Source organism: Uloborus diversus, chromosome 8 (assembly GCF_026930045.1).
Source record: "Uloborus diversus isolate 005 chromosome 8, Udiv.v.3.1, whole genome shotgun sequence".
Taxonomy (NCBI): domain Eukaryota; kingdom Metazoa; phylum Arthropoda; class Arachnida; order Araneae; family Uloboridae; genus Uloborus; species Uloborus diversus.
Window position 1 is genome coordinate 74,387,219 of NC_072738.1, and position 19,333 is coordinate 74,406,551.

General features: G+C 31.4%; 1 protein-coding gene across 1 annotated transcript in view; it reads left to right on the forward strand.

Moving 5' to 3' along the window:
- Positions 1 to 19,333, forward strand: part of LOC129228098 (UDP-glucose:glycoprotein glucosyltransferase 1-like) — a 103,535-nt gene that overhangs the window by 30,146 nt on the left and 54,056 nt on the right. The window contains 13 exon segments of the mRNA XM_054862738.1: positions 1,133 to 1,293; positions 4,117 to 4,272; positions 5,260 to 5,322; positions 5,325 to 5,348; positions 5,991 to 6,110; positions 6,930 to 7,015; positions 9,445 to 9,580; positions 9,995 to 10,123; positions 15,077 to 15,160; positions 15,275 to 15,355; positions 15,654 to 15,777; positions 16,626 to 16,667; positions 18,541 to 18,635. Of these exon segments, the coding sequence (XP_054718713.1) occupies positions 1,133 to 1,293; positions 4,117 to 4,272; positions 5,260 to 5,322; positions 5,325 to 5,348; positions 5,991 to 6,110; positions 6,930 to 7,015; positions 9,445 to 9,580; positions 9,995 to 10,123; positions 15,077 to 15,160; positions 15,275 to 15,355; positions 15,654 to 15,777; positions 16,626 to 16,667; positions 18,541 to 18,635 (1,301 nt within the window).

A 19,333-nucleotide genomic window follows, 5' to 3' on the forward strand; every position in this document is an offset into this window, starting at 1 on the left:
TCGAAATTTTCCAAAGAAAACAATAGGACCAATCTCATAATTGTATGACTTTAATTAGCAGAGATATTAAATTAAAACGTTAATTAACATAACGCTGTTCAGGAATTTTTATTTCTTTCCTGTTGCCATTTTGCATATGGGTGAGCAAATAAAATTCTAATAATTGTGTCAAAAGAGATTTTTTTGGCTGCTGTCCAAATCTTAAAACAACGTTTCCATCTAGAATTTCATTTTTAATTAATTAGTTTAAAATTGGTTGCTCTATTCGGACATTTATCGTCTGTCCTTTCTTATTTTTTCACATTCAACGTTCTTAACTCTTTTCAGCATATGAAAAAATGTTTCATTAGTAATGTTTATTGATTGAAGTGTAAGTTTATCATTCACCGGCCTCATATTTGGGTACATTTAGGATGTGCGACTAATTATGTTTATTTTGTTGGACTTTTTTCCGTCACATGGGTGAGTTTTCGAATTGTAATAAATATCTTTTTTCTTCCTGTTTCGATTTTTGCAATACAGTTTGTATCGTTAAAAGAACACGTTAAATTAAGATTGTTTGGATTTCTTTAAGTGAAACAGAGTTGAACAAAAAAGATTGTTTTTAAGGATTTTAACTAAAGCTTAATTGGAATCTGATGGGCTTGATATTAAATTAATGCTTATTGGTATTTAATAAGTCTTGGTGCTTTAGTTTCACGTAATCAACAAAAAAGTGTGTGTCATTTTATGTAAAAAGCTGATTGTAATTGTACATAAATATTTCAGATATATTCTATCAGATTTAATTCAGTTTAAAGTGAGCACATATTATAGTTGAGAATGCATATATTTTCATCTTTTGTGCTAATTGAAAATACTCATAACTTGTATTATTGATAAATATGATTAACGTTAAAGAGGTTTTTGCCAAAAATATGCTCTACTGGTGTTTTGCAAACCTTGCATTACGCTTAATTATTTACTCCTTAGCGCTTTAGAAACTGATGTCAGAATAATACAAAAACATCAATTGAACAGCTCTTTCATTTTTTAAGTAGCCCGTGCAACGCCGGGCACGCAGGCTAGTTTGAATATTATAAAAAGTGTTAGGAGTAGTGCATTTATGTATTTTTTTGTGCTTTTGTTTTAGAACTCAGTTTACAAGCTGCTCAAAGAATATTGGACTCGCCTGTTGAAGAAGCTTTAAGGATCATGAAAGAAATTGCACAAAATTTCCCAACTCAAGCCCGTTCTTTGATACATGTTTCTGTTTCGAGTGACATGAGGAAAGAAATGGATAGCAATCAGCAGGTGAACTTCTTAGTGTGTCCCTCTACAACATATTTGTATCCTCTTGTGTAAATTACATTTGTACATAGTTTCAAAAGTATTTTTGTGTCCATAAAGTTTTAATTTAATAACCCGGATGAGATAAGTAAATAATATTATTTTAGTAAATAAACAAAAATAATGCAGGGCAACAGTGATTTTGGTGCTGTGGTTTTTGGTACTGATTTCGTATAAATTTGGTACCCTGAGTTCCAATATGACATCAGTTTTTGCCCAGAAGCTCAAATTTCCAAGATATAACATTTAAACATACATAAAACAGGTTTAAGTTACATCTATAGATAAAATAAAACACAAAACAGGGATTTTTTTATTCCTATTGTATTGTACAGATAATAAGAGATTGATTACCAAACAATACAATTAGGATCTTGGACATGGGTCCCTAATTTTTAAGAGCCTCAAAATGACTAAACTAGTAAGTGTAGTAGTCTTACTTAAGAAAACTTTTCCTTAACTTCTTTCATTTTCTTAAGTTTTCTATTTTATTTATTTACCCTTTTTATGTGTACTTAAGTGTGGGATACTCTGCCTTCCAACAAATATTTTGAATGAGTAGTAAAACACCTCAACACCCCTGAAATGATGATTCCTCATTAATGTTTATAAGGTTAGACTTCAAAGGACCCCCCCCCCCCCAAAAAAAAATGTATATTTCAGGTCACCCACTGTATTAATCAGGCCCTGAAAAATATTATATACAAAGATCCAGCTCATCACACTTTGCTCGAAGCGAATATATGCAAGCCAAGAACTTACAAATTTACCTTAACTTGTTGAAGTGTTATTATTAAACTTGTCAAACTTTTACTGCATCTGGTGAATTTTCCTTTGAGTTACTAGACTGCAGGCTGACACTAGGGTAAATATTCCAGAAGCAATCCTTGTTTAAGAAGCCTACACCTACTTTAGAAGTGTGCAAAATGGAGTTAAAACTGCCCATTTTGGGTAAAACTGCAGCACTTATCTAAAAAAGTAGAGCTGCTAGAGAAAAACTAATTTCATATTTCGATTCAGAGCCCCAGACATATGTGAAACCAGTTCTCAAACTCTGGGCACCAAAAAAAAAAATATTTTTTTGTTCACCTGTGTAATCTATATAAATAAAACAATATATATATGTGTGTATGTTCCCTATACAAATCCAGTTTATGCTGAATCTCGACCAAATTTGGCACGAAGGTACTTGGGCACCCGAGAATGAACGTAGGGGAGTTTTCAAACGCCAAAAAAGAATCGAACCGTTCGAATTTTAATTTTAAGATCCGAAAATGGCATTAAATGGCTCTTTCTATCCAAATTAATTATCCAATCAGTTCAAATTTTGTGCCATTTGAAAGCCCGCGAAAAATACCCCTAAAACTGGTTTAACTTCTTTGAATTTCAAAAAAAAAAGAGAAACCCCAGGACTGTAAAATCACCGGGAATTTTTTTAAAAGCATTTTTAAGCCTAATGGAACAGAATTTCATATCAGAAAATTATCTCACTCATTATTACTCATTTTAAATTAATATGAATAAAACCATTCAGAAGGTTGCCACTTTTTGTTGCTCTACTGTGGCTAAATATTTTTTTTTTTTTTTTGAAGTAAAAATTTCTCCTGTTGAGTGTTTGGCAATTTATCTTCTTTCTGTCTTTTGTACTGCGAGCAGAAGACAATCTGGAAAATTGCATTTAATTTGTTCAGGAAATTTTAATTTGCCATTTTCTTTCTTTAAGAATCATTGTTTTGACAGGAAATTTTCTAGTATTTTTTTTTCTCTAACTGAAGCCTGATTGTTGAACATGCGTCACTTGACATAACTTTTATTTTTGAGGTAGACCGTGCAAAGCTGGGCTAATAGTTAATAAATAAAGTAAAAATAAATATTCTATCTGTTAATTTGGATCTATTAATATGTATTGGGGAAAAAAAGAAGAAAAGAAAAAGAAGTGATTTTTATCGAATAATGAATGAATCATAGAGTGATATCAATTTCAAGACCAACTTAATGCTTGCATGCTATCATATACATCAATATGTAAATTGTAGGCAGTGGTATAAAGAAGTTAGTGCAATGGATCGTGTGATTGTTTGTACTTTTAGACTCTTAAATAAAATTATAAAGCTTGGGTATTTAAAATTTGCGCATGTGTGTTTAACTTTGTGTGGAATCATATAGGAAGAGTTTTTGGTAAGTTATTGGGAAAAATTAGATCATCAATGGTGACTTGAATATGAAACATGCAGATTAGATTTAATGTATTCCAATTGTTAATAACTGATGCATGAATTATGCATCACCAGATTAATTTTGATGTACATTCAAAAAAGGTTTTAGTAAAATAAAAGGTGTGAATGTATATTAGAAGGGAAAAAAAAAATGGAGCCCAAGGTTGATTCTGAATGTACCATTCCTTTATTCATTGATGTGAATTGTGCAACCTTTCTTGTTCCCCACTTTGAACGTCTACCTTTCCTCTTTATATGATGTAGACAGAGAGGATGTGCTACTTATGATTTCAGTAATTGATAGTTTTGTTCAGTTTTAGCGTCTCAATTTATTTTTCTTTAACTCTGATTTGAATGCAACAATCGGTGCATTATAATTTATGTTCATCCTCTTAGATTTAATTACCCTGTTTATTTGGTGAAACCTTTTTGAAAACAATATCTATTAAATCTAATATGTTAAAATGGCAATAGTAATATTTGTAAACATTTAATGGGTTAATACTTTTACTCTATGTGTATTCTATGATTAAAAAAAATATATATAATGAAACATTTTTCATTTTTTTAGATGTTTCTTCATCATCATAATTTAGGTCCTTCTGATGCTGCAGTGTTTCTAAATGGAATGTTTTTTGACATGGATACCACAGACATATTTTCTTTACTACAAGTTATCAAACAAGAAACTAGAATTCTTGAATCTTTGCACAAGTCAAAAATAAATGTATGGTATATTTTAAGTTTTATTTTATGTATGTGAACAATGTGTAAAAGTTTTTTTTTATAAATGTGTGTAGTTAAGGAATGAGAATTTTCCACTTTTGGTGGATTTCTGTTTTTAGATTATCCAATAACGTTCAAGAAAAACTTAGCCTTTTTTTTTAATATTGAAGATAAGAATATTTTTAACGAACCCCTTGAAGAATATCTCTTTTGTTTTGATTGAATTTCCATATTATTGAGCACATTTAAGAAAAACCTATGTTTGGGAAACTTGTCAACATTGCACACTTGTGTACATTTTTTTTTTGCAAAAATTTGTGTGCTAGTTTGAAATTCGAATCCTTTAGTTTTGTGCAATTGTTTTGATTGTTTTGGAAGTTGAAAGGCAATTTAATACCTTCAATTGGTCTATTTTATTAAATTTTAATAATTGTATTTTAATTTTAATAATTTAATTTTAAAAATTTTGTTTTATTTTAATTTTGAAAAATTTTATTTTAATTTTAATAATTTTTTTTATTTTAATATTTGTTACATTATTTTTTTTTTTATTTTTGAAGAAATTCAAATTTTAAATAAATCACTTCTATTGTGTTTATTTATTTATTTTTTTTCAAAGTAAATTTGAAAATTGTTTGTATATTTTTTTCTGGATTTTGATGTCTGCTGGAGTTTTATTGATGTAAGTATATGTTACTTAAAACAACTAGAAAATAAAGTAAAAGAAATTACATTAGGTTTATGAACTGGAAAAATAAAAATGCTTGTATTTTTTTATACACACGTAATGATATTCTTTCCATCAAAACTTGATTCAAACTTGAATTAGCCTGTCTACAGGTCATAAATATTGAGAAAAGCCAAAGAGCTTTGCTTTTTAATTTCATTGATTAATGTTTCAATATTTTCAAACAATTTTTAAACTTTTTTTCTGAAGAAATCCGAGTTGGATGATTTTTGAATAACATCAGATTTTTGACATTTGCAGGAAGAGATGCTCACGAAACTTTTGAAAATGGATTTTGCTTTAGATAAAGAAGAATATGCTGTAAAGACATCAGAGATTCATCCATACAAGTAAGACTTATTATTTACCTAATCATTCTATCCTACTTGTGTATTATTCAAAGAATATATTATCTTGCTGTTTATTTTTATGATTGCTTTCTCAATCATCTTTGTTTTGAATCTATGGTCATGATTAAACATATACAACTAAATTTGTCTACATACATATGAGGCAATGAGAAGTAAAGGGATATAAGTGCCGAAATTAAAAATTTGGAGATAACCAGTAAAAATAGTAGGTGGACCTTTCCTCTGTCTTGAGGCAAGAGATACCTACTAGTAACCCTAGTAGGTGATGTTGCACAGCATAATTTAGATTTTTTTTTCATGAAAGCCTACCTAAGATCCGAACTTTAAACATAATTTACTCAAAACTATACATAGTCCACTTACATCCCTTTGCTTCTCCCTACCTCATATTGTATTAAATAGCTGTGTAACGTTAAAATCATAGGATAGTGGAAGAAGATCTGAAAATATTTTCAGTTATCTTCAGTCATATTTATCAACTTACCAGCTTTTTTAGATTTTGAGGTTTAGATTAACAAACCTTCTGTTATTTAAAGTGTTTCAAAAGTGCATTTTGCTTTGTACATTGAAATGTCCTGTTAAGAGTTTTGAAGGCTATAATTTGGTCATTTTTTGTCACAGTACATTAATGATATTGAAACAGATCGTCAGTACCGAACTTGGCCCAGCAGTGTTCAGGACTTGTTACGACCAGCATATCCTGGAATGTTACGCAACATCAAGAAAAATATGTACCATTTGGTAAGCATAGTGTTTTGTTTTTGTCCAATGAATACGTTGTCCAATGGACACCTTTGTCCATAGAACATGTTTCAGTTGCTTACCTGAAGTCCTACCATAAGTCTAATGCAGCTTTCACTATTACTTTACATACAGCTATGTGATATGTAAGCAACACTCTCTTTTGCAATACATTGTAATTGTATTTTATTTTTTCTTCATTTTATTTAAAAAATATTCATTTTTATTAGTTCTTTGTGCTGAACTAGAATTTTCACATTTTTGTTCGTTTTTTGTTTCATCCATTTCAGAAAAGAGAAAGGAAAACCTTTTTGAGACAATAGGAGTTATAATCCAAATTTAAGAATGTATTTTTTTTTTCATTTTTTTAAAAAACATGTTTTGAATTAATTGCATTTTGAAATTGTTAATAAGCACCTTTGCTTGCATTTTCTCTGCAGGTGTAAGAATAAAATATTTTGCACTAACTTCTTGCAATCCCACATTTCATCAAATTAAGTCATAAATTTCATTTTTCTTTTTGTGAATCTGTCTCTTAAACCATTTAATTCTTCATTATAGTTTATAAAGAAGAGAAAATTTCATTTTGTTTTCAGGTTTAACATACACATGACCTGTATGTTTTGCATTACTTATATGCTCTTTCTCTCTTTATTTTTTACTGCTCTCAAACTTGATGTTTTCGCATTATTAAAAGATAGATAATGGAATGCTTTATATTTAAGATACTTTTCTTTATTTTTCAAGCAGAAGGATATTTTGTTTTTGGAGAATATATTTATACTTTGTTCATTTAAAAAAAAAACCTATCTTTTTAAGGTAATCGCTGCTGATCCTTCTAAAAGTAATGCCAAGGATATCTTTAAACTGGCTGAATCATTTTATGTCCATAAAGCACCAGTGAGGTGGGTATTGGTTTGTCTAAATTACTAAATTTGCTAGAAACTCTGCTTAATTAACATTATCTGATGTACCATGCTGGCAAAGTTCTTTTGCACATATGGTATTTTAACTGTTTTTCAACCATGCTACTTAATTTATTGAAACTCAGAATTAATAGTTACTCAGAGTTAATCAGTTTCATATTTTCTTCATATCTTTCTTTTTTTAATTGATCTTGGGGGGAAAAAAGGATTGCTTATCAAGGGTAGAGTTTTCTATTGTATGAAACAGAAGTGTTTGTTCAGGTTGTCCCATTAGCTCCTAAAAATGAACAGAATTTAAAGAATTGGGGAATTTGATTGTAGTTTGTTGGAAAGTTGTTCTTAGAAAGGTATTTTAGTGGGGGAAAAATAGTTCAAAATTTTGTTTATAGATAGAAAGAAAATCACTGGAAATATGGAAATCAGAATCTTATTAAATACTCAGTGTATAGTTTTGCAGTCGTTTCTGAATTTTCCAGTCAATGGTCGGATGCAGTTTTTCAATTTGATATTAACATAAGTGGATAAAGCACAATTGTTGAAGTTGTTTTACTTCATTCATGACTGGCGGGTAAAGATTTGCAATTGTTTTATTAAAAGAAAGGGGTTGAAAAACAAGACTAATTGTTGCTATTAAATAACTTTCCCTGATTAACATTTTGAAATGGAAAGTTTGTGTCATGTCCAGTGAAGCATTGGGGACACTAGCCCCTCTACAGCTTGGCATTAGGTGCATTGAATGTCTAGTAGAGCTTTGTTAGAGCAAAATATTCATTGCAGCAAAATGAAAAAACTGAATTAATATATATAAATATATATTTAAATTGAAAATTTTAAACTATAGCTACTATACATGAAATACACCACCAGCTCAGTCATTTCCAGCCGAGGACTGCAGTTTTCGTGCTTATTAGCACTCATCAGCCCGGCATAGGAAAGTGACTGAGCTGGAGATGGAAAACCTCTTATGGAAGCGAAGAGGGTCAAACAAACTGGTAGCTAATGTAGAATTAGCACAGACCAGCCGAGTGACCGAAGCAATGGTTCGGTTCAACTTGAAAATTGATGGCAAGGCATGGTATATTCAGTAAATTACCGCCCATTAGCCAGGGCTATAGCAGAAATACATGAATACTGAGCGGAGCGGTGTATTTCATGTATTTCTGCTATAGCCTTGGCTAATGGGCGGTAATTTACTGAATATAGCTACTATGCATGAAGTACACCGCCAGCTCAGTCATTCCAGCCGAGGACTGCAGTTTTGTGCTTATTACCACTCATCAGCAAGGCATAGGAAGTGGCTGGAGTTGGAAAACCTCTTAAGGAAGCCATGAGTGCCAAACAAACTGGTAGCTTATACAGAATTAGCACTGACCAGTTGACTGGAATGACTGAGTTGGCAGTGTATTTCAGCCTTAGCCCTGGCTATAGAGCAGTAACTTACTGAAATTACCATGCCTTGCCTTCAATCTTCGAATTGAGCTGAACTATTGCTTCGGTCACTCGTCTGGTCAGTGCTAATTCCATATTAGCTACCAGTTTGTTTGACATTCTTGGCTTCCTTAGGAGTTTTTCCACTTCTAGCTCTGTCACTTTCTATGCCTGGCTGATGAGTGCTAGTAAGCACAAAACTGCAGTCTTTGCTGGAATGACTGAGTTGGCAGTGTATTTCATGTATTTCTGCCTTAGCCCTGGCTATAGGGCGGTAACTTACTGAAAATCTGGGAAAAAATGGTCCCCTTCCCCCTCCATTAAATTCAAATTTTAAACCAGTTTTTCTTTTTTACGACTGAGTAATATTGCATTTCCAATTTTTTATTTTTTTTTTTGAACTGAACTTAATCTTAAATGCTTCCTCTAATGAAATGACGAAATGAGCAAAAACTCCTTTACTATTGTAAGGAAAAAATGTTTAAATATTTTTTATCATTTTTTAAGGGGCCCTTTATCCTTATATATATAATAGTGAATTCACTGATAGAGTAACGCTCTGAGGTCATCAACTATGAGACTTTCCGCCAAGTTGATAATATTTTTTGGTTAATGTATGCCACGCAGGGAAATGCCATACATTTTTTCAAGGCTGAACTGGATTGGTAACTTAACTGTTTTACTGGTAAGACTCATTTTAGGAGAATGAAAAAAGGAAAAAGTGGTCAGCAATGAACTCTATCTACTGGAGTTTAAAGTTAATCCACTGGAGTTAGGGTTAAAATTTTAACTATTAAAATATTGCCAAACAGGCAATTGCTTCGTTCAAATGTAGAAGCAATTTTCATCTGTCATGCCTTGACTCGCGATTTTCTAGTTATATAATAGAAACAATCACAGGCAAATGAATAAAGTGAAATTTTCATTTTCAGAATTATTTTTAAAAATTCTTCTGGTGAGATATGCATCTTTTCTTTTAGGATTGGGTTACTGTTTGCAGTAAATCCTGATTTCTCTGTGGATGGTTTCCATGATACAGGAGTGGCCTTCTTGAATGCGTTTAATTTTATAAGTCAAGATAAAACTCCATATGATGGACTTGCTTTTATAACTGAAGTACTTATTTTCTGAAATTTTGTCCTTTATTTTCATTTTGTATGTTAAGTTGGTTGATAAATAGAAACTTAAGTAGCTTTACATTCTTTTAGTATTTTGCATGCATAATTTCTGTTTATTATGCAAATTTCATTTATTGTTAGTTAAACGTTAAACTATTTGTTTTCTCTTACTATTTATAGTATGTAGAATTGCTTTTCTTGTGAGTTAAAAACGTTTTTTTTCCAAATCATCAAGTGGTATTATATTTCACCAAACAGAACTTTAGAAAAGTTTTTATAAGGTCTAGCCTTTAAATGCTATTTTTTCAATGCCCTGAATTTCTAATAGTTTAACTTGATTATATTTCGCTTGTTTAATTTTATTAAGTATGTTTTCTATTTTTAATAATGAAATGGATCTGTTGTTTGATAGGTGTATGCTAATAATGAAGATTCTGAAATATCTATAGACAGTGTTACTTCACATTTTAAATCAATGTATCCTAATGAGGATATGGATTTGATATTTGGTCTAGATTCTGATTATGACACAGGAAGAAAGGTAAGTTTTTGTGCTGATATTGTAAATTCTTAAAATCTGTTAAGGCGTCTTCTTAAAAATAAAATGTCAAGAATTTTTTCCTTCTTTTTCTTGTCATTGTTTCTTTTAACTTACTCATTGTAAAAAATAAGTAACTTTCATTGTTGATTTTTGCCTATTATATTTAAATAATATTTAAAGGAAATCCAACTATAATATTTTTGGGAATACAGTTAAACTTTGTTATCGCATTGCTTGGATGTTACATTACTTTTGCTAAGTCCCAAACTTATAGCACATAATCTTAATGTTGAATTGCTTCCGAATTCAAGGGGTAGAATTTCATTATGAAACTGTGGTTACCATCAGGGCCGTATACAAGGGGAGGGGGGTTCTTAGGGTTCAACCCCCCCCCCCCCCCGAAAATTCATACAATTTATCGAAAGTCAGTTCAATATGAAGCCATTCAAAATAAGTTAGCGAAAAGCAAAGTCAGCACCTACTGCAGATAACTGGTGTCAATATTAGGATGGCACCATGAATATATAAAGATGGATTGCTGGTCAAATGTCTGGCATTCGTATTTCTGATACAGACTACCCTCATATCAGGGTCTCAATCTAGGCAGCGGAAAATAATTGAAGCATTTTTAAAGTGTTCTTGTATCTAAATTGCTTCTAAAGCACTGAAAACAAAAACAAATAAATGTGTTAAAGAATTTCCATCTGAAATGAAGTCTTTTGTCGAGGTTATCTGAGGCACCACTTTTTTATTCTAGTAGTTGTGTTTTTCTTGTTTTCAAGTTTGTCTTACAACGGTTTAAGTTGTTTAAACGAGTTATTTATTTTCTTTTCTTAAATGCTTTCAGTGAAATAATGAAAAACTCTAAAAAGGAGTGTTACTCGAATTTTCGTCTAGGGATAAATGGGCAGGAGGGGGGGGGGGGGTTGTGGTGCTGATGTAGCCTACATATTCCACCTCCAGAACAACAGAGCAAAGGACATGTACAGGGTCATGTTGAATAAGTGACGGGACTGGTTCCAAAAATCAAAATTAATTGCAGGTATCATTACAATTACTTAATAATCTTCAAAATACATTCCTTCTGCGCGGATACACCTATTTCGGCGCATCTGTCACTCGTCAATAGTCCCGCTGGGAGTCAGTTTCCGGAATACTGCTGAGAACCTTTGTCGTCACCTATTGAACCGCCTCGATGGAGTCAAACTGATATCCTTTTGAGCTCTCTTTTCATTTGCAGAAACAAGAATAAGTCTGGTGAAGCCAGGTCTGGACTGTCCAAAATTTATTGCAAAATTTCCACCTGCGGCAGTTTTTGTTCCTCGCTCAAAATTTTTGGTACCAGCTTTGCTCTCACTTTCCTCATTGCAATATTCTTTGTTTCAATGGTGTGGACAGTTCTGACTGAAAGGCTGGTCTCCTCACTAATAAGAGTGATGGTTGAACGCCTACCAGTGTCCAAAACTGTTTTCACTTTGGCCACCTTGAGCAGTTCAAGCAGTCCTCGAGCGTCCGACACGGTGATCGTCTTTGACGAGCTCCCAGCCTTCCTTAAACATTTTGCACCACTTAAAACTCTCTGCGGCTTAAGGCATCCTCCCCCATAAGCCTTTTTTAATGAGCTAAAGGTCCGTGTTTAAAGCAAAATTTCACAATGTTCCATGCTGGCGCAATGACACCATAAAAAAAACCATACGTCACAAAAATCCACTTCCTGTCTCCTCACCTGCCGCATGCAACTGAGTTATAGTGTGCCAGAGGGTTGAAGGACCCCTCTACCAATGCCAACCGGCCGGAGAGCCCTCCATCTCTCCGTTGGGGATACAACGAACTAGTCCAGTCCTGATACTTATTGAACAGACCCTGTATATAAGCTCTGAAAGCAACAGGTTGGATTTTAAAGGTGAACTATGGCATTAGCAGGATAACAGAAAGACCTGAACTACTCAGCAGTAGTGTAGTTGAATTCTGCCATGGAGAGGTAAAATGAGTTTCCGAGATATTTGAAGAAACGCATTTCGGATTTGATACCAACAATAGGGAAATGCTGAAATTTGACTTTCTTTTCATACTTTTTTTTTCAGCAGAAACCGAATAAGCAAGCTTGTACAATAAAGGTAACAGGCAACAGACGGGCAAAAATTCGTGATGTTCCGGATATCCGTATTCGTATCCACGGATATCCGAGGGAAATTAAAGATTTGTATCCGTATCCGTTACTTTTTGACGGATCTTAAACGGATCATTTATGTTCTAAATGTTTAAATATTTGAATAAAAGACTCTTAAATTCCGTTTAAATTAGGTTTTATTCCCTATTTAAATTATAAGTTATCATTTCAGAAGCCAATTTGTATCCCCCCCCCCCCCCCCCCCCCGTTGCAAAAAGGAAGGGGAAATAAGTTTTAAAAGTGTGCATTAGTGTGTCTTTTTGTGGCATTGTAGCTCCTAAACAGATGAACCGATTTTGATAGTTCAATTTTTGTTTAAAAGGTGACTCGATCAAAAGTGTTCTTAACTTGGCCTTGTTTTTGTAGAACTTTAATTACTGGATATATTAATTAAAAACCGACTTAACGTTTTTCACAATTATGGTAGTAAAAATTTACCCGTACGTTAAGAATGTTGGCTCTAAGTGAAAGAACGAAGTTTTCTGCGTTTGATATTTCTTTGAAACTTCCAACTTATATACAGTAGGAGCTATAATCTTGTTAAGTAAATTTTAAATGCAATTCTAAGTCTTTATACGCATGATTAGTCGCGGTTTCATAGTCGGAAGATAAGGAGAAAAAACTCAATGATTTAAAAATTTTACCTGCTGTCAGTTCATATTGGTTAACAAATGTGTTATCTGACCCGCGAAATTCATCTTAATATGAGGTCGGCTGTCTGGGACATGTTTTTTTATTATTATTTTTATTAATATTAGTTTTTGTTATTGATTTGTGGTTTCTGTTATTCTTCATTTTTGTTTTTCTCGGCATCCTTCAAAAAAAGTGAGACTAAAATTCTCTATTTACTGTTTGTAAAGGTGTTTGTCGCGAGGATTGATGTAGCAACAGATCGGAAGGTTGCGCGTTCAGATCACGTCCGGGTCATCACTGTCACGAGGTCCAATTGGCCGCGAACATGAGAACATATGAAGAATACTTGGATATAAAATAAAATTCTTTTATTTACGATTTAAAAATATAGAGGTCGTACATCCTGCCACCAGCAGGCATGCAAGTAGGAGACAGAATCTAGCAAATAAGCGACTCGCTTATAAATAAATGTTTTTGTTGTTGCCACACGCTCGGTGGCTAAACTTTTCAGGATAAAGTAAAATTACATGCAAATTCGACTGAATATGCAAAAATATAAGTCCTCCACATGTTCCTGGCTCTATATTTCGTCGGTCGGAGTAAGTTCGGTGGAATAGGTCAGCGCTGCATTTATGCTGAAATAAAATACGAAAAATTATTTCTAGCCTGTCCAGTAGCAGCTTTACACTCTTGCTCCTGTATCCTACATCTACCGAGTAAGCTAGAAATAATTTTTCACATTCCATCTAAGCATTAATGCAGCGCTGATCCATTCCTTCCAACTCTCCCTCAATTTTGACGGAGATATCTTTAAAGAATAAATCATAGTCTTGACTATATTTTTGCCGCAGTTGACTTTTTTTGAAGAAACTGCCATTATTCTGACGAGAATACCTTCCATAACAAATTTTACACTTGAATAGTTGAATTGGGTAAAAAACATTTTGAGATCCGTATCCGTATACGCGGATCTACTTTTTTAACGATACGGCACATCACTAGCAAAAATATGAAAAATGAAAAAAAATATTATTGCTAGTTTTTTTCATGAGTGAAAGAGATATGTGTAGAAAAAAATTAGAAAGCATTTTTTTGTGTTTTAAAGATTAGCTGTCAGGATCTAGTCAAATTGTACTCAGAAGTGAGTTCTTTAATGAATTTTTTTTTTTTTTTTGCTGATAATATGCTACTGTAGAGCACCACTGTTTTTCAGCTAAAAATTTACTTAATAGAACATGGGATTGTTCAAATTGCAATTAAGTAAACCCTTACTGGAAAATATTGTTATGTGAAATAAGAAAGTATGACATTAAAAAAAAAAGTTTAGCCTAGTTTTAGTCAGTAATTTGAAATTCAGTTAATTAAATCGAATTTTAATGTGAAATTATTGAGTAATTTAATAAATTGATAATTTCATTTTAATTATGCGTCTTGAAACTATTCCCAATAACATATTGCTCCACTTATGATGACATTTTGTTGACAGTTCTAAGGATGACATGATAACAAGGTTTAACTGTATATGTATACATAATCAATGAGTAGTGTAAAATTACATTAAAAAATTTGTTAAAAGAGCAGTCACACTTAAAATTCTGTTCTGTATTTGTATTTTTTCTTTGTTTCCACATTTTTGTTTGCATGTGTCATGTTCAGCAAGTTGGTTGATACATCTTTTAGAGTGTAGCAATGAGCTTTGTTTTGTACTGTTTCTATAATTATTTTATTTATGAGATTTCCACCACAAATGAGTTCATTTGCATTTAAATTGATTTATTTTTAAATTCTATTATTTGCTTATTTTTAGCTTATTATTGTTTAATATTATTCCTTTTTGTGAGGCATAATTTTTATTTACTTTGTGCAGTTGAATTCAATGTATTGACAATATACAAGACAGATTGTTCATACAAATACAAATAACAAAATGATGCATGTTGAAGTCATTTTAAAAATTAAATGTGAGAATCAATTCACATTATTGCCAATCATTTAGGATAAAGTTTTAATTTTTCACTTAATGTTAAACTGATGCTGTAATATCCTTGTTTATTATTGTATGAAACTTTTTTTTTTAATTGTTCCTATTTACAGAGCTAACTTTCTTCTTGTTGTCATACTTATAAATGGAGTTCTTTTGTAATCCCTAGGCAGCTTGGGAGTTTATTAATAAAACTGGTCTTGGTAAACCTCCTCAGGTGTTGTTGAATGGTGTAATGCTGAAGCAAATGCAGGTAAAATATATTTAATCAAATTTCAGGAAAACTAATGTTTGTATTGATTCAAATATATTAAACGTTAAAAGAAATTCACTGTTATTTTTCTAATTTATTAATATGTCTCTGTAGTTGACGGCAGATATGTTTGAGGAAGCAATTTTGAGTGAAATAATGAGACAAACTCCTCCTCTTCAGAAAAGTATTTACAAGGTAATTTATTAAAGTATTTGGTTTATAAAAGTAAATACTGTTTAGTGAACTCAGTCTTAGACAGTGTTGTAATGAAATGCACTGAATTTTTAAATAATATCAGTTAATTAAATCTTTGAATTTTTCTATTCCATGTGTTAAATAGGTACAACAAGATTATCCCATTTAAATCCTACTTTTATTGTTGCCAAAATTGTTTTACTAAAATACCTTAGGATCTCATCATTGATATTTAATTTTCTTTATTATCTAATTTTCATGCAGTACTTTTGATTTCAATTTTTTTTTCTCTTCCTAGGGTGAACTTACAGATTCCCATAACATTTTAGATTTTTTGATGGATCAAAAAAATGTTATGCCGAGACTAAATCAGCGTATTCTTAGCTCTGATTCAACTTACATTGATCTTATAAATGGCAACGGTAAGTTGTCTTTATTTACAATACACACCAAAATTTATTTAACCTTTTAATTATTCTTGATATAGAGTGTCTCTTTTCACGTGTGTTAATAATGAAAAGAAGATGTTTGTGCTCTTTTATTAACTTATATTTATTCTATTAAAGGTAATTCTGAGTAACTTATTTAAAAAAATTATTATCTATCCCAACACACAGCTTCGTTTGAATTTTCATTAATTAGTGAAAAATTGATGATTTTGCTCCTTGCTTGTTTTCTGTAGAAAGGTTAATACAAAAACCTGTAGCAAAAACCCAGTCTTTCTTGATATATAAACTGATATAGACTTTGGTAGATTTCATATCCACAAACCAGATTTTATATGCACACAAAGCATCGAAAACAAAGCCCTGCTGTTATTTTTTTGGTGAAACTCCAAAGTTTAAAGTAGAAACCTTTAATAATTTTTCAGATTCATTAAAATTTCATACTTCAATCATTTAATAACTAAAATGCATACACTATAAAACTATTTACTTGGGACGTTGTTAGTGAAATAAAATGTAGGCATCTAAGCATAATTATAGAATACTTTTTAAGTTGTATAGATTTATGAACATTTTAGGGCACATCTTTTCCAAATGTGAGACTGTTTAAAATTTGGAGTATCTTTAGCAGAAATATAATGGAGTGATGACAAAAATTATTTTACTTGGTTTAGAAATACATGTTCTATAATTACTTCTCTTTACTAAAATAACTTCTCACTTTTCTCATTTAGTTTACTGTGAAAATAGAGTTAATTATTAGTTTTTAGTGACTTTATTTTGTTAAACCTTATTTAAAAACTAGAAAATAATTAATTTTGCAGCTGATATGATGTTGAAAAAAATGAAATATTTTGTCAAAAGAGGTAAGTGTAGCTTCTATATTTTTCTTTGTTAATTGATGACAAGTGTTCAAACAAATTTTGATCCCTCTTCAAAAGGGGCAAGAGAACCTGAAATTATTTAAAAATAAAAGTTATTTTAATTGTTTACACATAATTACTTCAATTTAACTAAGCCGTTTAAGAAAAATATTTTTCTTTTTTTCTTTTTATGTTTTGATGTTTAGAAATCTATTTTAATATTTTGTTGTGTGATATCTTTCCTAATTTTTAAGTTGTCGATAAAGTATTTTGCAGAATTTCAAGTTTCACTTAATTTTTAAATGTTCCAATTATATATGATAATTAGATCATATTTCAGAATAAATAACAAATCAAAACATTTAAACAGATTCTCTCTTAACCACCTCTAACTTATAACTTGTGATGAAACTTATTTTAATTTTGAATTAATTATTTACTTCAAAACATTTACATGTCATTTACATGGTTCAATGCAGAGTGTGGACAACAATAGTTATTGTAACTTAAATTTTTCTTGAAATATGAGTCAAACCTTGTTATCGTGACTCGCAAATTCCACAACATTTTTTATTTAACTTTACTTTTTCAAAATTCCAAACTTGTACCATATAATCTTAATGTTAACTGGATCCAAATTTTATGATAGTGTTTTATTGTGAAACTCTGGTTACTATGCCACTTTGGGATGCTTAGACAAAATCATTTTTTCTTAAATGATTAAAATATACTGTGAAATAATGAAAGCATCTGGGAAAGTTTATTGTAATAAGTTCTGCCATGCAAAATGAGACTTGTGTTATTATAGCCATGCACGTCACCTCAAGAACGGTAGCATGTGTACATAAGTTCTGAAAGCAACAGATTTTAGTCTTAAAAATGAAAGACAAGTAGAAAAAAATGCAATGCAGATTTCTTTTAGAACTGGTCTAGGGAAGTAGCAGGAGAAGAAAGAGACCATAGCTACCTTTAGCTGTAGTTGGTTACCAATGGTTCTACCAATACCAATGAAAGACGAAGATAACAATGAGCCCCTTAGTATATTGACAAAGGACACAAAACCTTAATGTATAAGAAAAGAATTAGTGTTCTTCCATGTTCAAAAGGTGGGGATTATCTGTAAATCTAATCAGGTTGTTGTCAAAAGGCTTCAATTGTTTTTTTTTCCCCACTGATAATTACAGAAAACGTTCTTTTTAACTAAAAAATCAACTTTGTGGAAAGTAGGAATGTTTAAATTGTTATTCAAAAAATAAGCAAATCCTTATTGCAAAGCATTTTAGAGTGAAACAAAAAAGTTTTTTTTTGTTATAATTTTATTCTTCTCCCTCAATTCAAAACCTGTTAATTGAATCTCATTAATAAAATCATTACTAATTAGTGAATTTAATCTGTAATTTTACTATAAATTATTATTAATTATGTGTCTTAAAATTATTCTGGTTTAGACATTGCTCAGGTTATGACGACACTTTGTAGACAGTCGCAGAGGTGATGCAATAATGAGGTTCCACTGTATATCTTTTTCATCTAAAGACCACTTACTAGACTTTCAGTATAGTTTTATATATATATATATATAAAAAACTCTTAACCAAAAGTGAATTTTAAGGCATTATAGCTCATAACCAACTACTGTAGCACTTGTGTTAACTATAGGTGTTGGACATATGACTTATATTCCAGCTTCTCCTTTAGGAGATATCCACCATAATTTTTTTGTCCTTCACACCATACATTCATTTCAACTATTTGGAGGCCTGGCTAAGATAACCTTACTTACAAACTTTAAAATCCATTTCACTTTTAAAAATGCAATTTAAAAAAAGTATCTTTGGCATTTTTCTGTGTAATGCATTTTTTTTTTCTATTTTAGATGAGGATGATTTTCGCTCATTGACTGTCTGGATTGTTTGTGACGTAAATACTGCTGAGGGTCGTGCTCTTCTACTGTCTGCCCTTTCTCATCTTGTAAGACTCGAAAAAAAAAAAAAAAACTTTGTATTTCTATAGTTTTATTTTAATTCTTAATTGTGTGTGGTGTAATTTAAGCTCCGAAATTGGATTTGAAATTTGCTTATACTAAGATAAAAGCATCTGGAAGAGAAAGGGTCAAAATTTTTCTTTCAAGCTTTTTGTAGAAAATTTATGTGTTTCATTATGTATAGGGAAGACGCTCACGAAAGTCTACATCAACCTAGTCAAACCCTAGGGGCCCAGGTTAGAATAGGGGTAGTATAAGTATGACAAATAGCCCACCCTGGCTCTCCATGGCCCTTCTCATCAATTTGAGGTTACAGATCTGTAGTGTTGTATTCTGTGGTATAACAAGAAAATTTCCCTGAAAGTTCATTACAATCTTTATGGATATGTGTATTAGTCTAGGGGAGGGTGGCCCAAAGCGGGTAGGCCTTCGTGCCCCCCCCCCCCATGGTGTGTAAGCGGCGATGCATATGAATGTGGTGTTTACCCGAACACCCCCAAGTTTTAATCAGTCTCAGCAAAGCAGCAATGAAGCTGCATTGTGCTACCAGGCTTAAAATAAAAAAATGAGACATTTCTAAAAAAAAAAACTTTTGTAAATTGATTATTCGAAGGCTAGCTTATTTTTTGATTGTCAATAATATTACATTATTCTGACACCATCCACCTACAAACTACAATAGTTA